The sequence below is a fragment of the Ursus arctos genome, unplaced genomic scaffold, assembly GCF_023065955.2.
Source record: "Ursus arctos isolate Adak ecotype North America unplaced genomic scaffold, UrsArc2.0 scaffold_22, whole genome shotgun sequence".
Lineage (NCBI taxonomy): Eukaryota > Metazoa > Chordata > Mammalia > Carnivora > Ursidae > Ursus > Ursus arctos.
The window spans coordinates 53,315,914-53,343,714 of NW_026622897.1; the positions used below are offsets into that span (position 1 = coordinate 53,315,914).

The 27,801-nt window shown below is 51.1% G+C and overlaps 2 protein-coding genes across 3 annotated transcripts in view; one reads left to right on the forward strand and one right to left on the reverse strand.

The window, feature by feature from the left end:
• XRRA1 (X-ray radiation resistance associated 1) overlaps nucleotides 1-17,164 on the forward strand; it is a 58,740-nt gene extending 41,576 nt beyond the window's left edge. The window contains exons 12-19 of the mRNA XM_026518106.4: nucleotides 2,384-2,509; nucleotides 9,475-9,568; nucleotides 10,362-10,477; nucleotides 12,109-12,456; nucleotides 14,956-15,154; nucleotides 15,878-15,993; nucleotides 16,202-16,307; nucleotides 16,690-17,164. Coding sequence (XP_026373891.3) covers nucleotides 2,384-2,509; nucleotides 9,475-9,568; nucleotides 10,362-10,477; nucleotides 12,109-12,456; nucleotides 14,956-15,154; nucleotides 15,878-15,993; nucleotides 16,202-16,307; nucleotides 16,690-16,943 — 1,359 coding nt within the window. The 3' untranslated portion in view covers nucleotides 16,944-17,164. The remainder of the gene's footprint in view (nucleotides 1-2,383; nucleotides 2,510-9,474; nucleotides 9,569-10,361; nucleotides 10,478-12,108; nucleotides 12,457-14,955; nucleotides 15,155-15,877; nucleotides 15,994-16,201; nucleotides 16,308-16,689) is intronic.
• A 4,332-nt stretch (nucleotides 17,165-21,496) lies between these two features.
• The window catches only part of RNF169 (ring finger protein 169), an 84,892-nt gene continuing 78,587 nt past the window's right edge, over nucleotides 21,497-27,801 (reverse strand). For both annotated transcript variants that reach the window (XM_057316667.1, XM_048217188.2), the window contains exon 6: nucleotides 21,497-27,591. In XM_057316667.1, the coding sequence (XP_057172650.1) occupies nucleotides 26,431-27,591 (1,161 nt within the window). In that variant the 3' untranslated portion in view covers nucleotides 21,497-26,430. The remainder of the gene's footprint in view (nucleotides 27,592-27,801) is intronic.

The following is a 27,801-nucleotide window of genomic DNA, read 5'->3' on the forward strand; positions in this document are numbered from 1 at the left end:
CAAGAGTGAATTGCAAGGCTCTGGAATTCAAATGGTGACACTTCTGCCACATTCTGTTAGTCAAAGCAAGGCCTAAGTGTGACAGGGCAGTACAATTCTGACACTAGCCACCTGGAGATAGCACAGACCCCACAAGTGAAGGGCACACTGCCCAGCAAGACTGCCCTCACTTTAGACACCAGCTGCAAGTTTGGGGGTCCCCAAGCCATCCGCACTTACGACAAACTGGCTATTAATTCTGGAGTTCACACAACCTTCTCCGGCTCAGTAATTTACTAGAGCGACTCATAGAACTCAGGAAAGCACTATCCTTATGATCACAGTTTTACTGTAAGGGTACAAATCAGGACCAAACAAATGAAAAGAGATCTAATGTGAGGTCTGGGAGGGTCCCAAATGCAGAGCTCTGGGTGTGTCACCCTCCCAGCAGCACATCTGATGTGTTCACCAATCAGGAAGCTCAATCAAGCCTCAGTGTCCCGAGCTTTCTTTGGAGTTTCATTACATACGCACGACTGATTGAACCATTGGCCACAGGATTGAGTTTATAATCTCTAGCCCCTCCCTCCCCTCCCCAGAGGTCTGGCTGGCTTAAAACCCCAACTCTCTCACGGCAGGGTTGTCTCTCAGGTATGGCCAGCCCCCAGCCTGCGTCTCATTAGCATAAGCCCTGGGCTCATGCATAACAAAGGCATTCCTATCACTCTGGAAGTTCCAAGAGTTTTGAAAGCTCAATGCTGAAAAGCTGGGACAGAGAGCAGACGAATTCTTCCTTATACAACAGCCAGTCTAGTTTCAAGGGCATAGAGATACAGATGTCACCTCTGAATGAGAGGAGCACCAAGGTCACCCTGCCGAAGGGCATGCATATGGCATAGAGGGGCTTGTGGTTAAACAGTCTGCCCCAAAAGGCAGAGATAATCGGTGGGTTGTTCAGCGCTCAGACCCCAGCTCTCCGGCACCTGAGCGTGTAGAGACAGTGTGTTAGGCGGTTGAGACTTGTGCTGGCCTCTTTCTGTTCAAGTCAGGTGTGTATCCCTCATGCCCTCAGATCAGGACACTCACGCCCCCGGACAGTGCTAGATACCCCTGAGCCTTACGCTCTGGCTCTTTCCTTTCTGTGCTGCAGTCTAGCTGGCCCCCTCGGGTCACACAGCCTCGCCGCAGATAGGGGTTTGCGGGGTGGAGGTGACTGCCTTGCCGACTGTCGCCGCTTTCCGCTGTGGCCTCTGGCAGAGTTGCCTTTGGTTTGCCTGGAGAGGGGACTCAGAGACGTCCCCAGGCACCGTCACTGGGTTTTGTTTTATTCTCATCCACGACTCACCTGTCCCACTTGTGTGCGTGTACGAGTTGGACCCTAGGAGGGCACGAAATACTGGGCTCCGAGTAGGTGCTCCACCAATGTTCACTGAATGAACAAGTGACATTTAAGTGACTTGCTCAAGATTACACAGCAATTAATGGAGCTTAGAACAGAATCTAGTGCATCCGAACCCAGTTATTAGCCTGGCATCTACCCTGTAATTTCCTCTGGTCCCATCTAACTCAAGGAATCAGTGAGTGAACCGAGTCAGGCATGGTTAATCCAGTACCTTCTATTTTCTGCTTAATGGAACATGTTGATCCTGAGGCAGGCTGGGCTGTGCTGACAAGCCATGACCCCGCAAGTGACCCGGATGCACATTCAGGTCACATTCAGGCCGGAAGGCCTGCTTAGAGTCATCCAGGACCTAGCTATTGATTTATCCTGGACTGAAGAGCCTCCACTGTAGGACGTGTGCTAGCCCATCAGACCAGCTACTCGAGGCTCAGGGCCCTCGTGCTCTCCATCTCCCTGCTAGGAAAAGTCCGCTTTAAAATGCAAGCACCCGATGAGTCGGAAGAGTGTGCGGCTCTTGATCTCAGGGTTGTGAGTTCAAGCCCCACGTTGGGTATGGAGATGACTTAAAAATAAAAAATCTTTAAAAAAATAAATAAAATAAAATGCAAGCACTGTCCTTTTGCCTTTTGGAGAAATTTTAGCCCAGCTGTAGAGAAGGGCCATTTCAGGATAATCTGCTATAGGGCAGAAAGTGGGAGGTGGGGGCAAATAACTTCTGATGTCTGCATCACCGCGCTATTATCATTTGGTCTCAGGGCACTTGAAACCTGAACTTTGTGTGCCGGAAAATTAGCTCATCATGTGACCTCAGAGAACTTGGAACCAGAACTCTGGGCCCTTAGTAACATCTCCCATTATGACCCTAGATGTCTCTTTTGGCCAAGCCTCTCTAGAATGGTTTTTCTTTCCATCACCCTCCATGGGAAGGGTCTCTTGGCCCTTGGCAGCATTCAGTCTCTTATCATCAGGGCACTTTGACAATAGACCTTTTTTCCTTCTAAGGCAACCAAGGTATGTGCACTTCCTCCCATATTCGAGATTCTTCCCGTGAAGTCACTGAAGGCCAGGAACCAGACGCTGGCCCCGCCCTTTCCAGAGCTGCGGTACCTTAGCCTGGCCTACAACAAGGTGACTCTTCTGCTTCTCTGCCTGTTTCCTCAGGGGCACAGTCGGGAGGGTGGGATGCATTCTGCTCTGGCCTGCAGGCCAGCCCTATAATTCCCCACTACAGATATGTGGGCTCAGGAATTCTCAGGGTGGGGGATTGGAGAGAGTACAGGCCAAGGCAGGAGTCCATCCATTCAGTCACAGATATTTAATACCACGTGCCAGACCCTATGCTACATACTAGGTACACAGCTGCGCAAAGAAAGGTCGAGCCTCTTGCTTTTTGGAGCTTGTCACCCGTAGGGAGGACTGATGCAGGACAAATGGTCTCAATGTAAGCATGCTTCGTGTTAGGAAGAAATTCACAGTTCTATGAAGTGTATGACTTCATTGACAGGGGCAGTCTAACCTAGTATTTGAGATCAAAGAAGGTTCTCGAGAGAGTGGTTTTGTGCGTTTAGTGAGGGTGAAGTGTGAGGGAAGAGGGACGTGAGGAATGTTCTGGCCTATGGGAATAGCAGATACAAAGTCCACGGGACAAATTAACATGTTTCTCCTTCATGTTTTGTGCTAACCTATTTTCCAATAGCCATGTACTGTGTGATTTCTATAAACCCCACCAGCTGAGCTCGACTCAAGTCTGAAGCGTAGGCAACTTTTAAGGTACTCTGCTTATATTCCTTCTAAGGCAAACATTGGTACAGCCAAACTCCTCAAGCGTTTTCTTCCTAACAGTTTTATCATTTTAGCTTTGACATTCAGGTCTTTGATCCATTTTGAATTTATCTTTATATGTGGTGTGAGATGGGGTCCAACTTCCTTCTTTCATATGTAGATATGCAGTTTCCTCAACTCCATTGATCAAAAAGACTATTCTTTCCCCATTAAATGGTCTTCTCACCCTTGTCAATCAATAATCAGTGGACCATAGATGTATTATGGGTCCCTCTTTGATTCTTGAAATTGGTCACTTGTGTCTTTTATTGAAAAAACTAACTGCTGGTTTCATTGGATTTCTCTACTTACCTGTTTTCCCACTTCATTGATTTCTGCTCCTAACTTGATTTCTGTCCTACCCACATGAGTTTAATTTGTTCCTCTCTTTCTAGTTTCCTAAATCGTGTAATTTTAGATCATTGATTTGGACCTTTTTCTTCTTTTTAATATAAGCATCTAAAGCTATAAACTTTGTCTAAGCACTGTTTTAGCTGCATCCTACAAATTATGATTTGTGTTTTTATTTTCATTCTATTAAACTTGTAAAGTTCTTATTGTGGTTGCTTCTTTCACCCATGCGTTGTTTAGATAAGTGAAATGCTTCGTTTCCAAATATATGGAGATCTTTTAGATGTCTCATACTTATTATTTCTACTGTAACTCTGTTGTGGTCAGGTAATGTAACCTGTAAGATTTCATTCTTCTGATATCTATTGAAACTCGTTTTATGTCCCAGCCTATATTCTATCTTGGTGAATGTTCTGTGTGCACTTAGAAAAAAAAAATGTGTATTCTGCAGTTTTGAGGAATAGTGTTCTATAAATACCAGTGAAGGTGTTTGGTAGTATAACTCAGATCATTTCTGTCCTATTGCTTGTCTCTTCATTCTACCAGGTATCGAGAGCAGCGTGTTAACATCCCGGTCATGCCTGTGGATCTGTTTATTTCTCCCTTTAGTTCTCTCAGTTTTTGCTGCATGTGTTTTGAAGTTTTACTATCAGGTACATAAACATCTCGAATTTTTATACCTACCCGATGTGTGGATCCTTTTATTATTTCGACTTGTCTCCCTGTGCCTTGAACAAAATTTCTTGTCTTGATGTCGGACTTGTCTGATTTTAATACAGATTCTATGCTTGCTGTTGGCATAGTCTTTTCTACCCTCTTACTTTCAACCTCTGTATGGCTTTGTACTTCAGGTTAGTCTCCCTGGGACGGCATATAGTTTGTTCTTGCTGGGGTGCCAGAGCGTTTTTCTCTGTGTTTCTGCTGTCCTCGGCGTGCAGCCTTCCCCGTACTCTTATACGTCACAAGGTTTATCTCCACACTCGTGCTCCTCTCTCCCATCAGAGAGGGATGCTTTTGCTTGTTACTCAGGGCTCGCTCGTCTGGTGGGAGAGGGCCAAAGGGAGGGTCCAACCCCACTCTTAAGTAGGCCCCGGGTTCCTGGGTCTCAAGGACGGGCCTTCTCAGTGGCCCTAGCCCTCCGCAAGCAGTCGGAGACCTCTCAGGTCGTGGGCCCAGGTGGTTTCCTGTCCCTACCCAGGAGCAGCAGGTTTTAAATTTTTCCCTCCCTCCGATGCAGGGCCATGGGCCTGACAGGGTTTACTGACCTTCCTCAGAAACGTAAGGCTTTTATTCTCTAGGGAGAGGGGTGGCAACCCTTCCTGCCTTTCTGACGGTGGCAGGGGCTGTCCTCCTCCAGGCCTGTGCCCCAGGGATTGCTTTCTCCAGTCTTGCTCCCTGGGTCTAGTCTTTTGCGTACAAGTGGCCACGAATTCTCCCTCTCTCTGCGGTTCTTGAGAGTTCTCTTCTCCTTCTCTAGCCCACACTTAGCCTGTAGCAGCTCAGTAAAATGTTTGTCTCATTTCTTCCTCGTTGCTTGTATGGCACTTGCCGTCTCTTCCTCCCACGTTCTGACACCCGTGAGCCAGTGTCCGTGCCGCACCGCTCCTTGGAGGTACCCATCTTTCCTTAGATTTCAGTCCACGTGATTGCTGAGACCTTAGCTCTCTGGTAGATGCAAGAAAAGTTCTGATGTTACAGGTTATTCTTTTTTCTTGTCGGGAGGGGAGCAATACTCTCCATTTTTCTTTTTCTTTTTTTTTAATTCTATTTATTTATTTCAGAGAGAGAGCATGAATGGGGGAGACAGGCCAAGGGAGTGGGAGAAGAAGCCTCCCCGCTGAGCAAGGAGCCCGATGTGGGGCTCAATACCAGGACCCTGGGATCGTGACCTGAGCCGAAGGCAGACGCTTAACTGACTGAGTCACCCAGGCCCCCCTACACTCCATTTTTCTACATGTTTACTTGAGTTTTTTAAATTATAGTTTTCTTTATGACAGTTATCACCTAACACATGTATCTTTTCCTTTATTATCAGGTGTCTAGTGCCAGAATGTAGGTTTATTTGAGAGTAGGACTTAGTTTTGCTTCTAACTATATCCTCATCGTCTGGAATAGCTCCTGACACATGATAGGTACTCAGTAAGTTTGTCTGATGAATGAATGATGCTTTGATCATATCAAGGAATACTCATGCTACCTGTGTTGAAATTAATATTCAGTTTATTAAAGTTACAAATTTTAAAACCAATTCTATGTTCAAACAGAACTTAAATGTCTAGAATAGCCACTCAGAAATCTAGTAAGTTTTGTGTCAAAAGTAAAATAAATGGGGCTCCTTGGTGGCTCTGTTGATTGAGGGTCCGACTCTTGATTCTGGCTCAGGTCATCCTCTCAGGGTCCTGAGATCGAGCCCATGTCAGGGTGTGGAGCCTGCTTAAGGTTCTCTATCTCAGGGCACCTGGGTGGCTCAGTTGGTTACGCGTCCGACTCGTGATTTCAGCTCAGGTCATGATCTCAGAGTCCTGGGATCGAGCCCAGCATTGGGCTCTACACTCAGCAGGAAGTCTGCTTGAGGATTCTCTCTCTCCCTCTCTCTGTCCCTCCCCCAGCTTGTGTGCATGCACAGACTCTCTCTCTCAAAAAAAAATCTTAAAAAAAGAAGATTCTCTCCCTCCCCCTCTGCCCCTCCCCCCACTCACACACTCTCCTTCTCTCTCTAAAAAAAAAGTAAATAATCGCTTTCACTCAACCTGTAACTAATATTTACTTAGTTCATAAATTTGACAGACTAAGGTGTATTTGCCTTAACCCAATGAAACTGGACAGAAGTATTGTCATTGGACCCTGAATTTATTTTCAGGGGCATTCACCTCACCTTCTGGGGATAGGCTAGCCTGATGGCCACATTTTCCTCACTACATCAGCCAGAATCCTAACCCCATATCTTTCAGCTGGGACTTAATTTCACAGAAAATATGACATCCATGCCATGGGTATCTTTCAACTTTCTATCAGTTTTAATTGTAACTTTCTTCAACCTTTTAGTTGTCTGATTTGGATGGATGGAATTTTGCATCCTGACAAAATTAAATTTAATTCTCCCTCCCCCATTCTGTTGTCACTGCTTCTTGACTGCCTGATTGGCATATAAGAGACTCTGCACCCCTTTAACCACCATTTGATAGTTATTTATCAAGACACATTAGACTTCTTTGTAGGTTCATCCTCCTTCCCTCCTTCCCTCCTTCCCTAGAGTCTAGATAAAAAGTCAGCAAACATTTTCTATAAAGGGCCAGATAAATACGTTACTCTGTTACAACTACTCAACTCTGTCCTTGTAGCACAAAGGGTGATGTGTAAATGGGTGAGCGTGGAAGTGTCTGATGAAACTTTGTTAAAGAGATGGGGGGTGGATTTGGCCCCCAGGCATTATCTGCCAACCTTGGTTTTTATATAGCCTTCGAGCTAAGACTAATTCTTCAATTTTTAAATGGTTGAAAAAAATCAAAAGGAGGATAATACTTCATGACACTAAAGTTATATGAAATTCACATTTCAGAGTCCACAACTAAAGTTTTGTTGGAAAAGAGCCATCACACTTATTTGAGAACTGTCTCTGGCAGTTTCTGTGCTACAACAGCACAGTCGAGTAGTTGCAACACAGCCAGTATGGCCAATAAAGCCTAAAACATTTACTCTCTGGTCCTTGACAGAAAAGGTGTGCCAAGCCCTGGTCTCGATGACCAAATGTTCGAGTTGCTCAGCACCCGCTCCTGGTCCCTCTCCTCTCACTCTGGACTCTCCCCCTCGGGATGGCTTCACATACCCGCTGGCCCATGAACGGTGACTCACGAATTTATAACTCCAACACGGAGCGCTCCTGCGTACTCCAGACCAGTGTATCCTGAGTCTCTGCTGGGAGGTCTCAGAGGAACCTCCGAAGTACCTGCATCCAAAGTGAATGAATGATCTTCCGTTGAGGGTCTTCCGTTGCCCCGTATCTTAGAGAAGAGCTCCATCACGCGTGCAGTTTACTCACGCCCAGATCTGGCTGTCATCCTTAATGTTTCTCTCTCCTTTACCTTCCTCCTCACCACGCACATCTAATCTGTGACCAAACCTTATCATATTTAGGTCCTCGTCTTTCTGAAAATTCATGTTGTAGGTCATCAGGGACCAAGATCTTTCTAGCTTTTGTCTGGCCCCGACTTGCACCTCCAGCCTCATTTTCTCTCTGCCTTCTTTCCATCCCTCCAACAGGCTTTCCTCCTCCTCGCTGTGAGGCCCTTCACGCATGGCTCTCTGCGTGGGGCACTTCCTCTCTGCATTAGCAGTACGGAGCATGTACTGGGAGCGTAAGTCCCCAGTGAGCTCCCACGGTCCCGATGACCTCCCGCAGTAGAAGCCTAGGTCTTGATTTCACAAAATCCACTGTGGGTATTCCAGGTGGCCTGGTGGCCTCACACATGACCTACCGGAGACCCAGGTCCCTCTGGCTGTGGCTCTGTCCTCCCGTAGGGCCTGAAGGGGATTTTATTGGCTCCTCTGCGTCTGGCAGATAGATGGCTGAGCAGGGGAGGGGGGGAAGAAACATAGAGGGTCACACAGGAGGTGTCAAATGGGCCGTGCCCAGAAATGATCCCTTTCACCCTGTGGCATATGACCTGAGTCACGTGAGCACATCTAGCTGCCTGGGAGGCCCGGAGACGGTCTAGCTATGTGCCCAGAAAGTGGAGGGAACGGTTTGTTAATACGAGGTTTCTGTGCTGCGCACTGTGTCCCTACCCCCTCCTCACCCTTCAGCTCTCGGGGCAGTGTGCCCGGTCTCCCCGCGAGGACCAGATCACCCTAGCACTTCACACGCCCTCGCTCATGGCAGTAATCACAGCAGCAGAGCTCTCATCCTTCCTGTTCCTACTTCAGTGCCTGTTTCCCCCCCAGGCAGCACCGCTTGCAGACAGGAGTCCTAGCTGTTCTGCTCACCTCCAGCCTAGTGCTTGGCCCGCGTTGGCATTTACTAATACTTACTGATTGGAGGAACAGAAAGGAAAGAGAGTGAACAGGCTCATTGCCCAGTGGGCATCTAGTGCTGTCCACCAGGCTCCAGAGGAAGCCAAGCTGAAGGGCCCTCCCTCTTGCAGTCCTCAGGCCTTACTGCCTTCCACGGGTCCTGAGTCTGACCCAGTAACTTTCAGGGTGCCCTGGCATCTGAAAGGCCACTGCCCCACTCTTGGCCCCTCTGATACTGTTCTGTTGCTAAGAGACACCCTCCCCGAGGATGTTCCAGCCACTCTGCTCGGCAAGCATTAGGCATTTTTCGCCCTTCAGAGGCTGGCCTCAGGGCCCTTGAGCAGCCTCTGGGCCCCAGACAGCCGGGAGGTCTTCCTTCTTATTGGCTTGGCTGATCCCTTAGATGAATGGGTCCCCCCTGCCTGTCTGCCCCCTGTCTGTCCCCAGCTCAGTGCCCAGGACAGGCCTTAATGAAAGAGACCATCAGGAATGCTGTTGACAGACTGACGGGGTGTGTAGAGTTTGCATTGAGGAACGTGAAGTGTCAGACAAATTGTATCCTGAAGCCAAAGCCAGCGCCCTGCCAAACTTCCAGACTCCTAGCGCTTGCCCCTGTTTTGTCACCAACATCTCCATTCCTCGGTCTGGGCCACATTTCCAGTGTGCAGAAGAGAAAACAATTCTTAACTTTCAAATGTGAAACAGTGATGTGGAACTTCAGCCAGGATCCCGATCCTGTGGGTGTGAGCAGGTGAACCCGCAGGAGCAGACACCGCCCAGCCCGAGGCCGGCCGCAGCCTCACTTCCCCGGCTCCGCCCCCGCCCTAGCAAGCTTGCAGCCCGCCGTGCGGGCCTGGCAGCCCTGTGGTGGGGCAGTGTCGACCCGAAGCCTTTCCCCGTGTTCCTTACAGATTGCAAAGGAAGATGCCCTCCTGCCTGTAGCTCTCTTCCCGTCTCTCTGCGAGCTCATCTTTCATAACAACCCTCTGGTGGCCCATACACGAGGTATGGTGCCCGCAAACCTGCACCCCCATCCCGGGGCCCAGGGGCAGTGTGGGCACCCTCAGCCCCACCTCATCGAGGCTGAGCCCTGGGCTCTGCTGTGCGTCATGGGTGGACATGGTTCATGGTACATTTGGGAACAGAGAGAACCACAGACGTTGCTGAGCCCTGCTCTGTACCAGCTTACCTGACAGCAGCCCTGTGAGGCAGGCGTCCTTGTCCCCGTGCTCCGTGAAGGACGCTGAGGACCAGGGAGGGTCATGATCTACCCAAGGTCCCACAGCAAGAAAGAGGCAGAGCTGGGAATGGAACACAGAATTAGCTAGATCCTGCAGGAAATCTTTAAGTGACACCTGGCTTTGTAGAACAGGTCTGTTGTGACCTCGTTTCCTACTTCCCGGCTGGGGAGGGGCCCGTAGGGGAGGCATGGCTGAGCAGGGGACAGGGTGAGAAACATACAGGGTCATGCAGGAGGTTTCAGATGGGCTGTGTCCAGAACTGGGTGCTGGATCAGTGCTACACCTTGGAGGTACCTGAGAATCCTGAGTCCCAGAGTGACACCAGCAGAGTTCTCACCTTTGCTTTGCACTATCCTCGTTGACTTGGGCAAATTTCTTAACCTTTCTGTGCCTCAGTTTCCTCACCTATTGAATGGGAATAATATAGGTACCTACCTCCCGGGGTTGGTGTGAAAATGATGTAAGTTAATACATGTCTGGCAGTTTGAACAGTGCTGGGCACATATCAGCCCCCAGTAAATATCCACTAATAGTAATCTTCCCCATCATGGCTCCAGGGGTCCCTCCACTGCTGAAAAGCTTCCTCCAGGAGCGGCTGGGGATCCACTTGTTTCGCAAGAAGATAGTAAAGGCCAAGCATCATATTTTGATGCCTCGGAAGGACTCAAGGAAGGTAAGGCCTCCAAGGCAGGACTGCCAAGCCTGGAGGAAGTGGAGCCCATTTTACTGCATGTGAACTGACCTGGGGAGAGAGTGCCCTTTCCCACTCGTCATGGATTCCTTCTGTTGGGTCTGTAGTGATGGCATTGTCTTCTCCTTTCTGTGTCTGTGACACACGGATACACCCAGAAGGGACAAGACAGTCAGAGGGATCCAGATGTCAGAGTAGGGAGAAGCTGTGAAGGTCATGGAATCCTACCCCCAACTTTGACAGAGACACTGAGGCCCCGAGAAGGAGCTGTGGAGAAGTAGGGGAGGAACCAGTCCGAAGACCTGGGGATGAGCCTGGCGGCATCACTTTCCACAGCTGCCTTAACTTGGGCAAGAGCTTCACCCTCTGAGCTTCAGCTTCTCAACTCCATGCCTCCCTGAGCTGCTGAGAGGACTGGATGAAGCAACAGATACAAAAATATTTTATAAAGCCCCAAATCCATACCCGTGCAAGTTCTAACCACCTGTGGGAGTCATGAATGGCTGCGCCAGGCCTAGAATACACATCTCTTACACATAAGGAAGCATTTTCTTATGTTGAGAGCAATCTGCGACACGCCCCCCCCCCAAACCAACCCCAGCCAGTGGTCTTAGACTTGCCTCTGGGATGCCATAAAGTAAGTCCCGTCTCTCCTTCATGAGAAGGATTGCAGAAATTTCTGTGAAATGCTTCTCCCTCCTGAACTTTAGCCTTCCTAGAACTAAAAGCTGGACTGGGCTTTGCTGATCCCCAAAGTACAGTTATTCCCTTTCTACCCCCTCTGCAGCCTGTGGCTGTCCAGCCGAACTCTAGTCTGGAGCCCCTAGAGGACCAGAGCAGAATTAAAAGCCAGAAATAGAAATCCAAAAGGTTTCATCATCTTCCCCTTGTTTGTTGCCTCCTCTAAGGATTGGACAATCTGCTTCCCATCAGCCAGGCTGAGACGGGCACAGGCAGAGTGAGCCAGAGGCTAAGGTCATAATCCTCTCTCCTGGGATGATGGGCTTTCTCTAATTAAGGAAGCTGAGAATTTTAACAGGAAAGAAGTTACTTCCTTGGTTCTGAACCCTGGGAGAGATTTGCCTTATGAAACTCCCTTTAAGGTATAGGGACCAGCATCCTGAAAGGGGCCTGGTGGTGCTGCCTTCCAGAAGGGACAGGACCATCTCCTCCAGGTCTTCCTAGGAGTCCCTGAGGAAAGTCGAGGGCACCGTCTTAAACCTCGATCAGAAGAAGAATGCTGTTGAGAGCCTGAGTGATGTCATCAGGGACGTAGAATGAGGCAGAAATCAGGCAGTCCAGGCTCTGCCACCAAATAATTCTGTGACCTTGGACAAGTCATCTTACCTCTCTCAGCCCTCGCTTCCACTTTTATAAAATAAGGAGAATTATTTCCTGGGTAGTTTGAGGTGTAAATCAAGCAACATCTGTCATTTACAGGGCACACTGTAGATGGCCAGTTAGTAGGATTTGACTCCCTCCCTCCCCCATGAGCCCTCATCCAGTACCCTGATCACAGTACCAAGTGGCCTTAGTCCGGCGAGGTCCAGAAGGAGAGACTCCGATCTCTCTTTCTTTGGAAGCAAACCAATCTGGTCTTTCTCCCATGACAGGTGAAAACCCAAGTCCCAAAGGTGCCAAAGCAGCCGCTGATTCTCTACCACCCCCCTGTGACCACAGCCCAGTCTCCCTCAAAGGAGATCCCAGAGTCTGAGGCAGGGCCGGCTAAAGAGTTGTCTGCCGCCGAAAGCAGTCCTCTGGAGTCACAGATACCTATCGAGGGCGTGGAGGGCCTTTCCCTGTCCCACAGGACCTTCGTGCCCCTGCCTCCCATCTGCTCCGATTCCACCCTGCACAGTGAAGAGACCATGTCCCACCACAGTGACAGACCCGGCCGCCTCAGCCCGGAGCACCTGTCAGATGAGGACACCAAGAGCATGGAGTCCATATTCTTGACCCAGGTGCCTGGTTCCCCTCCCCCGCCTTGTTCCCAGCTCCCAGAGGCTCCTGTACAACCTCGGCTTAGCCGGCTTGCTGTAGGCAGCCGGAAGTGAGCCCAAGACAGGTCCGGAAACCAGAAGGAAGCACCCCTGGCAGGCCCCGTAAGCCCCTCTGGGAGCTCCACTGAGCTAAGCCTACTGGTGGGGCTACCCACGGACGCAAGGCACCGTCCTGTGGCACAGACAGCCTCTGGGGTCTGGCTGGGGCCCGGTTCTGACCGGTTTTTCGGAAGGGTTTGCTGCTGCCTCTGCCTATCCGTGGAAGGTCACATCACTTCTGATGCGGCCTCTGAGTGCTGGGAGTACATATGGCCGAGACGAAGGTCCTGCCCTCGAGATGTCCTCAGTCTGCTGGGGGAGCACAGGAACAACGCGTGCGGTCAGCGCCGAGACTAAGGGAAACCCAGGCGCTGGCAGCCCGGAGGACAGAAGGACCCTCTGCCAGACCAGGAGGGCTCCTGAAAGAGGTTCCGATGAGCTGGGCGTTGCAGGCTGAGTAGGCAGTGACAAGGTGAAAACATGGGCATATGGGCATCCTGAGCGGAGCAAACAGCATGACGCAGGCTACAGGGACAGAAATTAAAGTGGCAAGCGCAGAAACCACAAATGGTTCAGTGTCGGGCGGCAGACCGGCGACACGTAGGAAAAGGGAAATAGGAGGCTGGAGGAGCCGGCGGGGCCCCAGGAGCATTATTATTGTACCACTGCCTTTCCTCAGCTCCCTACCTCCCATGTTGACCCTCTAATCTGCCAGATCTTTCCAAGATGCACGTGCAGACACTTATGTCTGACGCCATCCATGCCTTATTCTACAGACGACTTACAGTGACGTACGCACTGACGCGGTATAAATCTATACGAACTGTATCAGAACCCTTTAGAACAAAGCAGAGTAGAAGTAAATATTTAAAAATGAGCTTGTAAAAAATAAAAGCTTGAGAAAGTTGGATGAAAGGAAAATATGGACAGGAAAGGAAATAAGGTCTCTGTCACTCTAACCTGCTCATCCTCACGGCTGCTCTCGTGACGGAGCTCTATTGCCAAAATGCAATTCTGAAGAAACACAGTCAACTGTGAGTCACCGTGATGGGAAAAGCTTTTCTTCCCCTTGCCAAATTGCCCAGGCTGTGACCTCCAGCGCAGTGTGGAAGAGAAGCAGAAAGAGAGGACTTGTCTTATTCCTGATCTCAGGGAGAAAGCTTTCAGTCTTTCACCATTAATTCTGCTGTTAGTTGTGGCTTTTTCGTTAAGTGTCCTTTATCAGGTCGAGGAAGTTTCTCTTCCTAGTTTGAGTGGGTTTTTTCGTTTGTTTTGTTTTGTTTTGTCACGAAGGGGTGTTAGATTTTGCCGAATGCTTTTTGTCTATTGAAATGATCGTGTGGCTTTTGTCCTCTATCTGTTGAAGTGGTGTATCACATTAATTTATTTCCACCTCTGGAAATAACCAAGCTTGTCTACCTGTGCTAAGTCCCACTTAATCATGGTATATAATCCTTTTTATAGGCTGTCGCTTTGGTTTGCTAGTATTTTTTGAGGATTTTTGTGTTTATGTTCACAGGAATACTGGTTTGTATTATCCTTTTGTGATGTCTTTCCTCTGTTTTGGCTTCAGGATAATAACTCAAAGAATGAGCTGAGAGTGTTCCCCTTTCTCCTAATTTTTGGAAGAGTTTGTGAAGGATTGGTGTTAATTCTTCTTCATATGCTTAGTGGAATTCGCTAGTGAAGCCATCTGGGCTGTGGCTTTTCTGTGAGAATTGTTGAACTCTCTACTTGTTACTGTTCAGGTTTTCTATTTCTTCTCAGCCAAAGCTTTCATGAAGGGTATAAACAACATCCCTACATGAAATACAGGTCTCATAAATATGGTTCTTATAAAACCATTAGGGTAGGCTAAAAATATGAGCTCAGACAGTGGCCACTCACCCCCTTTAAACTCCTTTGTGGTTTTGCCATCACCGTGAGGACAGAACAAACACCCTCAGGTTGGCTTTTAAAAGTCCTTACTGATCTGAGGCCTGCTTATTGCTCCAAGCGCCCACCTCTTCACAGTACACCCCAAAGATACCAATTTGGAGTTCCCCCAAATCCACCTTGCCAGGTCTTACGTGGGTGGCTGGAGGACCTGCCGCAGGCCCCTCTCCCCAGCACTCATAGCCCACCCTTCTCCCCATCCCTGCCTGGGGACGGCCATCCTGCTGCTTCAAGACTTCATGCAGGTTAAGGCCTCGCTTCCTCCCAGAAGCTTCCTGGTGGGGTGAGGGCTTCCTGGGCTCACCCAGAACCTTTGTGCTCCCTTCTCTTACGGCGCTTACCAAGGTGCACCATCACTGTCTGCTTTCATGGCTGCCTCCTCTCAACCTGGTCTTGGTTCTTGCCCTTCACAGGGCCCAGCATGGGGACCCGCACAGAGCTGATGCTTAGACGTGTTCATGGAAGCTGGTTTTCTTTTGGGTACAGGTGGGTGAGCTGCCTTCCTCCATCCTCCAGAGGGATGATTCAGCCCTGAAGGAGGAAGAGCAAAGACCATCCCGCCCAGCTCCCAGAGAGGTAAAGAGGGCTTGGAGGAAGCTCCCAGCTGCCTCCCTCCCCAGCAAGTACCATGGCTACGAGGAGCTGCTGACGGCCAAGCCTGACCCAGCCTTTATTGAGCCAAAGGGTACGTGAGGAGAACGGCTCCAAGCAGGGGCCCTCTCCACAGCCCAGAGCACGTCAGGGCAAAGCGAAAGCTGGTGCCATGCCTCATTTCCAGACCAGGCTGCTGTCCTCTGCCTGAATGTCTGTCAGAGGGCCCTGGAGGTGTCCCGGTTTGGCGCCTCCCATATCAGGACCCTGGCCTGGGCCTTCGCTGGATGAGGGGGAGTCACAGCTGTTCCGAGATTCCAGCCAGTCTGGGCCCAGCTGCTCTGGTTGGAAGAGTGTCTCCAGGAAGGGTTGGATGAACAGATACTTAGACTGGCCAGATTCCTGAGCTCCTTCCCAGCCCCGCGGAGCCCCAGATTGAACACCCCAATCCTCTCTATGTGGTTTGAGGCAAGGGAGGCCGTGCTCCCTCTGAGCCCCTTATTTCAGACTGTTGTGTTAACAGTATTTGTGCTTTCAAAGGAACTGGCACTCAGCTGTGCTCTCCTGGGGGTCAGTCCCTTTCCCCATTCTAGTGCTATCTGCCATCAGGATCTGTGCATCCGGGACAAGTACTCACGGGCTCAATGATGGCGGCTCGGGCACTGCAGCTGACCGGGGCGAGATGGAGCACTGCGCTCCTCTTGGGCCTCTCAAATCCTTGCACCCAGCGCTGCTGGGACGCTGGGGAATGATCACACTGGGGGAGGCACCCAGCAGGTGGAGGCGTGCCTGGCCCAACCCTGCCGTTTTGCCGCAGGGCTCCAGAAAAACGCGCAGGCCCTGCAGCGCATGCTCAAGTGCCCGCTGCTCTACCGCTCTTCCAAGCCCAGGCTGGACGCGTTTCAGAAACACTACGTGCCCAAGGAGAGGCGGGTACGCGGTCCGCCCCACCTGTTGCGTGTGCGAGTGGCCCCTCGGGATCCCCCCGTACAGCTGCGGCTGTCACCACGGCCTTCGGAGGGCTGTGCTCTCCCAGTGCTCCCCAGTGCTCTCCTGCTCGTTGCTGCGTCTGCAGGAGGACGTGAGGCCAGGAGAGGCTGAGCCCCGGACTGGGGTTACAGGCTCCTCTTACTTGCGTCAGGCCCAGAGGACCCCCGTGCCACCGCCACGGAAGACTCGAGCCCAGCTGCTGGATGACCTCCTCCTTCGCATGCGGGATCCCCAGAACATTACAGAGGCTCCACTCGGTACAGCTCTGACCCCCGCACCCCTCCCCGTCCGCGTCCCCAGCGGCCGGAAGCGAGATCGAGAAGTTCGCTAGTCTGCTGTTGGGAGGCGGAGGGCCCTTGGCGTTTGCCAGAGCCCACCCCGTGTGAGGACGGAGAAGCTGAGGCCGGCCTGGAGGGAGGCCGGGAGTTGCCTAGAGTCACCAGCGCGTTACACACCAGGACTAAGGCTTGAGGTGGAATCCGAGCCCCGAGCTAAGGAGGCCCATCTTCAGTGCCCGTAGCCGCTTCCTCTCACTCCATCCGCTTTCGGGGCGGGGGGCGCTCTGGACGCAGTCCCCACCGCTGTGGGCTAGGGGGACCCAGAGCGACTTCGGTGCCCCTCGGGCTTCTCTCCCTGCAGGAGCTGTCCTGCGCCAGCCGACTGAGCGGCGGCTGATGAACCAGAAGCAGTACCTGGAGGCCAAGAGGCTGCTGAAGGAGTTCCGGGCACGCTACCGGCAGCTGGTGCGCTGCTCTCTGCGCTCGGTGTTCAGGGCCACGGCGCCGCCCCCGGGCCGCCCAGCGCTGAGCGAGGCCCAGCCTAGGTTCGGCCGCTTCCTCGAGTTCATGGATGAGTTCTGCCAGGGGCCCACGGCCAGCGACTCGAAAAGCTAAGGTCTGCGCACAGGGCCATGCGCACTGCCCCGCCTGTGCCCGACACCCTCCCAGGGTTCCGTGCCCTGGACTTCGTGTTGGGGCCGGGTGGGCCAGGTGCAGGCCTCAGACCTCGGCTTGGCCTTGCTAGCTGGCCGCCGAGAGTGGGGAACTGGTCCTCCCCTCCCCGGGCTGGGCAGGACCCAGCGCCTGGCCCAGCAGCAATAAAGAGTAGGTGCGTAGAGCAAGGTCGCCCGCGTGTTTTGTTGTTGATTGGGCCAGGCTGCCAGGCTAGAGAAAGATCCAGGCTTGGCACACGTGCATGGGAACCTGCCTGAGTTGCACCTGTCCGACAGAGCTGTGATGAGCACGGGGATGGAAAACAAGGGGGTTGATGGAACAGAAAAGCAGCAGAGACTCAAGTTGGTCACAGACGGAACGAACCCATCCACAGCCAACACAGTGTACATGTTGCAGGGCTGGGGGCAAAACGGAGGCCTCCAGGCCCCAGAAAAGGGGCTTTATTTTGTTGGGCAGCTTTGCCCATGATGAGGGCAAATGGAGAGGAGGGAGAAGAGAGGTTCGGGAATTCCCTTATCAGATGGCCATGGCCACAAAGTTGGGACAGGCTGAGGGGAGGGCTTGCATGATTTCCTAGGGTCCCCTAATCCCGGACATCCGCTGAGGTCCTATATGCAAACACGGTGGCTCAGGAACCGATCCTGGGGCTGTGCAAGGTGAGCCTGGGCTCACAGGTAAACTGGTTCTGGCCAAGGCAGCCTGCGGGGTTGCCCCATTTTCGTGCGCCCAGGAGTGAGCACCTGCTACAGAGACGGCTCTAGAGGAGGCCACTGGGTCAGAATTTCAGAGATGCACATTCGGGAATGGACACCAGGTGTGACCGGGTCTCCGGGGAACCTCTGCTCCTGAGGCTACTCTCCTGGGGGTACCTAGCATTCAGACCTGGGGAGCAGCATGCAGTTCCCAGGGCCCAGGAATCAGTGGCACAAGGATTAAGGATCCTCAGCAAAGCACGAACTCCTCCAACTGGAGTTGCCGTTAAGGTGATCCTTGAGCTGGAAGTTTGTCTTGCCGCCGTGGGTGGCAGAAGCGTGGTGGTGTGTCTGCTGTGTTGCGAGTGTGAGACTGTTAGGGCACAGAAATACCTGCTCACTCTCCTACTTGGCCACACAGTCTCCCACACGTACCCAGTGTCCTATTTACAGCCAGCTGTGGTCGTACCAGACACGCACATCTGCATTCCTACAAGTTACACGGCCACACATCTAGTTACAGTCCGTTCCATCACACTCAGTGACACAGCACCAGACGGATACACGTGGTACAGGCTTCCCCGCAGTGGCGCTCGCACCCAGGGTGTGTTGCTGACTCCCACCTGGATCTCCTGGGGCCCAAAACCACCTCCTCCCTAACGTTAGGAAGGAGAAGACACCCAACGGTGACCCTGTAAGCTGTGCCGGGCTCCAGTCCTAGAGACCTGGATTGCCCCTTCAGCCAGAAACACTTACCAACCATGGGCTCTCTGGCCTAAAAGGCTCCTGGGAACATCCTATCCCAGCCTCAAGACCGGAAGCCTCTTGCAGTCCCCCTAACAGATCCTTCAGCTCCTGCTTGCACCCCTGGTGATGGGGAACTCCCTCCCTCCAAAGGCTGTCCCTTTCTTTGTTGGTAAAGCTCCGGGACAGTTCTAGCCACTGGGCCAAGCTGTCTGCCGGTCCCTCGGTACTCCTCGTGCTGTTCGCTCGGGAGCCTATCGGCTCCCTCTGCCCAGCCAAGCCAGAGCCCTTCACCAATGGGAGAGCATCCTGGAGAGGCTACACCTATCCGCACCAAACGCCCTTTAACTTTCTCAGTTATTGCGCACAGGATACCATCCGAGTAAGTTGCCTCTCCTAGTGCCTGCGTGAGGTATGTGAGGCAGGGCCTCACGCCGTCCACTCGCCCCATCTCCCACGCAGGAAGCGTTTTCCAATTGTGTCTGTTCTTTCGTATCTCCGGAGTGATCTGGACTTAATCACGGTACCAGGGTTCGATTTTTAACCCTCTTATTTGTTATATGATAAAGGGCAGGTCATTTAACCTTACCCACAGTGACAATGGGGTTTGCAATCTCTGTGGGTCCTTCCAGTGTTAAAAACATACTTGGAGGGCTCTTGAGTGAGCAATGAAATCTGGTTGGTTTCCGGAGTTTCGTCCTTTTTTGAAGAGACACGAACTAGTCCTCATCTCAATGAGTAAAGCCTCTGACCAGAGTTGTCAAATGAATGAGAATTCATAACTATCCGGGAAGCCTTTTAGGCGGCATCCACCCTCCCTGCTTCCGGCAGTTACTTACTCTCCCCAGCACATCTGCCACTAGAGGCTTCGACCCCCTGGGCTGCTTTCACCCAGTGCCCCCTTCTCCATAAGCAGATGGGAAGCTGGCTCCCACACTCTTCTGAGCCTTCTCCAACCTTCTAACGAGCAAACTAGAAGAAATAATTTTTCCCACCACTAATTCTCCAAAACTAGGTAGGGCCGACCTGTTTTCCTAGCCACTTACCCAAGATGCCGGTAACTACCTGGGAGCTGGATGTGGCCACAGGAGAGGGAACTGAGAACTGATTTAGATGCAGACTGTGTCTCACGATGCTTGCTGCTGCAGGATACCTCCCACCCCTACGGTGGGTGCAGAGGGAAGATTCTGGTCTCTCTCTCCCTGGCAGGCCCAGTCCAGAAGCTCCAACCCAGAAAGCAACTGGAACCTGAGAGTTCGCCAGGACCAGAGTGGGAGGGCATCACCCTGAGATGACTGAGTCAGGACAACAGGAAATCAGTGGCTTTGGAGTCAGAGGACCCAACATCCAGGCTATGTCAGGGCCAGAGTTTCCCATCTGTAAAGGAGGGCACCCCCTTCACCACACCAGGCTACCAGGGAATCCATGAGTGCGATATGTGGCACATTTTCTGTTACTTAAGAGGCCAAGGGACAATCACATTCTGTTCATGTACCTCCAAGCAGCTGCCTTGTTTCTTGCAAATCATTTTAAAGACCGTCTTTTGGAAGAGTCTTGGGCCAGATTTCAAAGGGCCCTTAAGTGCTGGTTGACCACGTATGGCGTGTCTTGCGTCAGTCCTTCAAATTGGTTTTACACGTTTAGCTGGGACAGCGACACATTTGTTCTGTGTTTGATGAGAAATGGACATGAAGGGGATTCTGATGAATTCCTGAGCAGTGCTTCCAAAGCCGGTATTTTAAAAATCAGATGTTCTGAGTATAGCCCCAATATGCAAGGAGAGTCTCGTCCTGTACATCTGTTCTTTACTTGGACTCTTGTGCCTTCATTAGGAGTGAGAATGGTTGAATAGACCATTCTTAACTTAGGCCTCAGGCACAGCACACCATGGAAACCCCATCTCGCCTCCTAATTTCTCCCATTACTCTGAATGCCAAAGCAAGACACTCGAAAGCGGGGCACCTCCCAGAGCAAAGACAGCTTCAAACATCAAACACACCTAGCCTAAGCTTAGCCTGCGATCGCGCTCTAGAGGTTAAGACTTGGACTAGAAACAGAATATTCACTTCCATGAGTTTGCTTTACTGTGCTCTCAACTTGGGCCCTTCCTCAAGCAGGCAAACACACACTGAAGAATGCACTTTGGAACGGCTTAAATAACCCATCATCCCGTTTGATTCTGTGCCATTTCCTCGTTGGCAGAAGCATCCCTGACAGGGCCTGCCCTGTTCGGAGTCTTTGTCAAGATGCTGCTGGTGATGAGTCGGAGAGGCGGCAGCCAGCAGTGGCGGTCCACAAGCATCCAGCCCCGTCTCCAATTCTAAAGTAGAAAGCAGGTTGGAAACCAAATGCATCCCATTTTCTGTTCCTAGGTGGGTTGAGGAAAGGCCCTAAGGACAGCTGTGTGTGTACAAATTGAGAGTAAACAGCTCATCGGGAGAAACAACAAAAACAAAACCATTAGGTGGCATTTAAGATAATTTTCCCAGGGCGCCTGGGTGGCTCAGTCGTTAAGCGTCTGCCTTCCGCTCAGGGCGTGATCCCGGCGTTCTGGGATCGAGCCCCACGTCAGGCTCCTCCGCTGTGAGCCTGCTTCTTCCTCTCCCACTCCCCCTGCTTGTGTTCCCTCTCTCGCTGGCTGTCTGTCAAATAAATAAATAAAATCTTAAAAAAAAAAAAAAGATAATTTTTCCCCTCGCATAGTTCTCATTCTCTCCTTAGGAATTTAAGTGTTCCGCTGCAGGCGAAGGGCTGGAGCCACCGACGGAGGGGCCCTGCTCCCAATGGTGCCATAGTTGGAGGGTGGACAGGGCCACCCAGGGAGACTCCGACTGCTGCCCTTCAGACCCTGGGCCCGAAAGCCACTCTTGAGCTCTAAGAGCCTGATCTTTGAGGATTGCATTGCCTGTTTTTACTGCTTATTAAATGAGAGGGAAAGAAGATGAATAAGCCTGGCCTTAGCTCGGCTTTGTCCAACTAGTTGATAGACGACCCCAGAAAAGGGAGAGAGGGAGGCTGCCACCCCTATTAACAAGACATTAAGGAAGCATTTACTCACAAAGCAAAGTGTGTAAATATTTTTCTTAGGAAGAATAAAAAATACTGAGGATACATAGAACAATGTGCATGCTCAGTGTTGGCACTTTTTCTTCAATTTAACCAATCTCTAAGCTGGTCGTGACCTCTGCTTATCTCTCTTTTCTCTGCAGAACAATCTTTTTCAGCAAGTTACAGTGGATAACAATCATGTGTAAAGATGCATTTTCTGTATCATCTTTGGAGGAAAGCTATTCAGCAGCAGCTTTCCCTAGAATCTCCTCCCGCCCCCCCAAAAAAATACCTGCGTTGTCACTGATTCACAAGAATTTATAAGTAACTATGCTTACTTCTAAAAACCAGGCCAAAAGACCACTCTATAGGTTGATGGGGAAAAGGCTGGCTGAGAAAGATTTAAGTCCCTAAGGAGTTCTTGATTTTTCAAAGAAAAATGAAGGGCTGGCTGGGTTTTAACGCTTGGTGGTTAAAATGATGACTCTTCCAATCAAAATATATCACTTCCCAAGATCCCATGTTCACATTAGTCACATTGTGGGGTTTTCCCTATCTCAGTGCGTGTTCAGGGGATTTAGGTATATTTTAATTCTAACTGAAAAAATTTGGAAGAAAAAGCTATGAAAACAAAAAGCCTCCTGTATCATTTGGGTGTCCTCCTCATTAGTGAACTGCGTGTGTGTGTGCGTGTGTGTGTGTGTGCGCGTAATTTAAACGGACTACTTAGATCCTAGAAAACCACAGTATAAAATATGGCATAAGACACTGGACCTCACGTTCCCTATTTCTTAGAAAAAAGGGGCAGCAGGTGGGCGAGTTTGATCCGAATGATTTCCACGCCCTTTCCAGGACTGCATTTTATGATTATAATCCAGCCTTCAAGTTTTCTTTCCTTCCTCTCCCGCTGGTTTTCCATCTCAATGAAATGCCAGGCAGGAAAAACGAAAAGGAATCCAAAGTTGCCGCCAGCTGTGGTGAGAGGTCTGGTTGGGAAAGAGGCGAGGAGGTCAGGGAGCTGGGATGTGGGCCTCCTCTGCCCGTGTCAGTGACCCACACCCTGCCTCACCTGCTGGCGTTTCAGTAAAAGCGGCTTCTGAAGAGATTACTATCCTGTTACTGGAGGAGAACATTCTCCTCTGGTAAAATCACAGGAAACAAAGAGCAGTGTTGCAATCAAATTCAAAAATACTGATGGGGGGGGGGGTCTAAAATGTTCAAGGCGGCCTGCCGGATGCTGGACAGTGTCTTAAATGGGGCCATCCAAGACGGTCACAGGAAGCAGCGGTCTTTCACAGGACCGTGAACAAACTCCAGCCACACAGACATTCAAATACGTTCCATTAGAGACCGAGCTCAAGAGCAGGGACCGTCCTTTCCATCCTGTATCTCCACGACCCAGTACAAGTTCGAAGGTCAGGAATGTCTGTCAAATGGCACAGACAGGGCGAACAGCACAGCCTTCGGTCATCAGCTTCACCAGTCAAGCACGGCGGCAGCTTCCCACCTTAGTCAGTTTGTCACTTGGTAATCAGACAGCAATTAATTAAGCAGCTTTAATCTCTTAAGGGCATTTTTCTTTTAGGGAAAATGAGCAGAAACAAAAACCCCAAAAAACCAAGAAAACCAGAAGGCATTCATCACCAGTCCTTCCTGCAGGCACAAATCTAAAACTTAAATTAAAAAAAATAATAAAGGTTTTCCTGGGAAGCTTCAGCCAAGACTAATTAACCTTTTAAAAAGAGGCAAGTATACGAAAGGGTCCAAGGGCTGGGTGCTTAAATCCCCTGATCTGACACCAGCCCAAAAGGCCCAGGTGACTCCTTCCAATAGATACAATCAATAGGTCACGACTATGTTGCCAAAGGTCTCCCCCACTCTACCAAAAGGGCTGAGAGCCCCGTCTCAGGGCACCGCATTCTTGGATTTCCCATCAGAAGGACCTTCATCCTCCAACCTCTTCTAACTTCCCCTTTAATAAAAGAAATAAAATAAAAATAAAAAACCCCACACAGAATGCATATACACAAGGAGCAGAGCTCGTAGGACATGGGAAATGTGTATGGTGAATCTGATTCTAAGGATTCGTGAGAAATGTCTGTTTTGTGAAATAGCGCCTCTCTCGTTCTCCCTCACCAACCCTCCCCATCACTCTGTTTCCCGTTCTTGTCTTTCTCTTTCTCCAAATAATTCATGTCAACAATGCCATTTGTGACGAACTTCACAAGCAAGCAAGCAACAGGACACAGACATTTTTCAGAAGGAGAAAGTGTTCAGGTTTTAGTTGAGTACGGGAAGCATCTTCAAATACAGACAATACCTTAGTGGTTTTTCCTCCTCCAAAGCCGAGCGGATGAGAGGTTCGGCCCTGCACTCCCTAACCTACACTGCTTTGCCTGCACAGCAAGGACTACCGCTCAGCCGGAAGTCGGTGGGCCCGTCTAGACACAGCCGGAGGCGCGAGGGGCAAGTCAGGAAGCCGGATCCGCCGTTTGAACACTCGCTTCCCAGGAGGGACTCTGCACTCTGCACCTGAACCTAAGATTCCTTGCTACTGCTATGCAATTTCTTAAAACAAAAGTATGACTTTGGGGAAATATTTAAAATATATATCTTTTTCTATTAAAAATATTTCTTTTCTCCAAAACCAAAAATCAGTTCCAACCGAAACGTGTTTTTCAAATGACTGGAGACATAGAAAAAAAGGTGGCAAGTGGAAAAAGAAACGTCTTTGCTACTACCGAGCGGGTGAGCCCCCCGGGGATGCTCACTCCGAGCCAGGAGCGGCTCTAGGAAACGGCAGGAACCGAGGCCTTCTCTAAGGGCCCTTCTGAGTCACCCTCCCCTTCCTCCGCAGACCAGCGCCGGCTCGGCCACCCTGGGCGCCGACCGGCCGGCAGCCTGTGCAGGCCTGTGTTGCTGGCAGGGCCTGGAACGAAGTGGTGTGAATACAGAGGAATGAGACGGATGCATGTTTTTTAAACATACACGTGCACGCGTGCACGCACACTGACACGCACAGCACAGAACAGCATACATTCAAGTGAGGGCCACTGCCACCGACGTAGTCACTGAGGAGGGTCCACATAGCTCAACGGTGACCCAAATGCCCATGACATCTCTGGAACTTCTCTCTGCGAACCGCTCGTGAGCAGCAGGAGGAAATGGCTCCGACTGCTTGACGGCTACACCTCGTTTGTCACTCCGAACCCTCTTGACCGACCTTCTCTTCTAGAGGCTTCAAACAGCTTCTGACTAGTTTCAGACTTCGAATTCTCCCTCCTGTAACCACAAAGGATTAAAGATCTGCCCCGAGAAGAGGGGGGCAAAAATCTCCTGAGAGGAATCAAGGTGATACACTAAATCCCTAGCGATCGGGCGGGTCACCGTTTTGGACCTTCGTTTCTGCCTTAACAAGAGGAGGAGCTTGGAAAAGATGACCATGAAGGTCCCTTCCAGGTCTAACATTTTAGGAGTCTGTATTTCTAGATGTTTCTAGACAGGACGGTTCCAGAAATGTTTTTGCCAATGGCAACATCATTGGAAAATCTATGCAGTATCCTGCTGGAGCCACTCAAGGGGGACAACATACACTGGGGTACAGAAGCTCTAAGACCTTTGTTAAAATGCCAGTCACATGACTTGATAGTAACAGCTCGTACATGCACAGGGAATGCCAGCCCATCTGAGATCCCCTCAAATCATCTCTTAATCCCTATTCTCAATGAGCCCAGACGGGCAGAAGCACCAAGCACCCCAGGGATGCAAAAGACACATGGTGTCAGCTCCTAAGGAAAATAAACCCCAAAGGTCCATGGGACTGAATTACCAGCTGCATCCAGCCAGATACCTTGTTTCCATAGTATGGAGTTTCAGCATTGCTCTTGCCTGACTTCTGGGCAAATCTTGGGGATTTTAGATCAACATTGCAGATAACCCTGGGACATAGAGTAATAACGAAGTTCAACTGTAATTTGTCTCACAGGGTGGAAGCCCCTCCACCCCCCAGGACACAGAAGGCTGTAAAGTGGGTGCGAGCAGGGGGCGGGGGGGAGCGGGGCAGGGTGGATAACTGCATGCTATTTGTTTCTAATTCCCATCGATCTCAATTATCTGCCTATGGATTTTGCACAACCAGTATTCAAATGCTCACCCAGCCTTCCCCAGGCTCCCCTGGCAGGCCCTTGGGTTGCTGTCCATTACGGCCACCTGTTCAACCCGTTAGTGTGGAAAATCTCTGGGATCTGTTGTCAGAAGCCCGATGGTCAGTCTGGGCTCCGCCACTTAGTGAAGGACAGGACCCCATCATTGAAAACGGCGCTCCTGGGAAGACCAACGTGAACGGTGACCGTGAATGGGGTCTGTCGGCCAGGGAGCATTAATCCAACGTTACTTTTCAGACGGGGAAGGTAAATTACCTTTGGTAGAAGGGTAAACTCTACTGATTTCATTAGGCGTATTTCCCGGTGGCGTGGGTAAGGAGAAGGGGGAACATGATCCTTTTGGATCTGCCAAAGAGCAAACCGCTCCTCTTCTCTGGGAAAGAGGGAAATCCTTTTTATCTGCAAGGCTGATTTAAAATAACACCCTGTCGAACGAAGTCAGGAGGTCTGTCAGTTAAGAAGGTATCCCCTCTCTCGTCTACCATCTCTGACTCTGGCCCCTGTGCTCCTGAATCTCGTTCCAAGTGGGTGCTGCCAGACTTGGCCCCGAAGCCCTCAGGGGCGGGTCCCTTAGGGGTGAGGAGCGCTTCTGGCCTCGGTCAGCGGGAGGCAGAGACGCAGTACCCTTGGATAGAGACCACGAAGGCCCCGGAACCTCTCAGAACCGCAGCAGACAGTGTTTTGCCATGAAAAGAAACCCAAAGTGAGAACACTCAGCTCTTCAGGATAAAGGATCAGGCCCACGGACCTCTTAGAAACAGGTCCCAGGTTCACGGGGTGCTACTTGGCCCCGGCCACGTTGCTGGAGCGTAAGAGATACTGATCCACGCTCCCTTTCCGCCGACTCACAGTCCGCCTCTCGCTGTCGAACACGCGCTGCAGCCGCAGAGCCAGCCGCCGGTCCTCCTCCTCCTGCTGCAGCTTCCGCTCCCGCTCCCGCTCCCGCAGGCCCGGCTCCCCACTGCCTGGGCGCAGTTTCTTAAGGGAGCCGTTCTGTTCCAAGTGCTTGGTCTTACAGTGCCTCTTCCGGCCCCGGCGCAGGGAAGGCAGGGGCTCCTCGCCCAGGTTGTCTGCCAGCACCCCATTGGGCAGATCAAAATGATTGGGCTGCCTCTTTGTTTTGAGGACCCCGCCCAGAACGCTATTTTGGGGCAGCACCGAATTAACCGCCGAGATTTTCATGGTGGTGCTCACACAGGTTTTGTCTAACTTGGCCTCTGGGGTGGGCCCCAGCCCTTCCTCCTGCTCTCTCTCCAGAGAAGTCCCACTGGCTCCCACTCGGGGTTCGGAAGAGCAGCAGGTTTCCGACGGGACCTCAGGGCTCCTTTTACCCCCGCTGCCCTGTTCCGCTTTTGTTTGGCTAACGGACGGGAAATAATCGAGGTCAGCGGGGGTGGGTCCGGCACACTCCGGCAGGGCCTGCGCACCCGCCAGTCTTGTCTGCAAAGCCAGGGGGGGCTTTTCCTTGCTGGGATGGACAACTTCCGACCCCGCTACGTCTTCCCCTGCTTCTGGAGCCAGGGAGGTGAGGGTGGCTTTCGAAAGGGTCTTTTTGATCTGCCGCTCCTGAAAGATCTGTTCCCACTTTTTGAGGATCCTTGGACTGGCCTCATAGGAAGTCTGCTTCTGCAGGCTTCTGTTGAGGTTGCGGGGGGTCGATTTGATGATGAGCGGACTCAGCACCCGGCCGTCAGGGAGTCTCTTGGGAGGGGTACAGGGTGAGCAGACAATGGGCTTGAAATGGTTTAGTTCCTCGGAGATGCTGTCATTGCTCTCGGGACTGATGGAGCGTTCTGGCTTGTGCAGGGAAGCCAAGGATGACAGGGAGCTGAAGGGGAGCCGTTTCTCCACCGTTAGGTCCGGGGCTGAGAGACAGCGGTTGTTCTGAGTGGACAGGAGGACGCCGATGATGGGGTTGGAGGCTGGGGTCATAGCCGTGACCTGAAAGAGGTTAAAGAGATTCTGTATACGTAGAGAGAGACATATTGTCTCTCTTCCCAATTCCTTCATGATGGTAGAAGGATAGCAGGGGAAGGCTAGGAAAAGGGGATCAATGGGGAGGATCCCTAACCTAGAATGCACACCATTTGTAGAAATTCTTACACACCTGAAACAATTAAAACTAAAAACCTATAGGGAATAAGACTGATG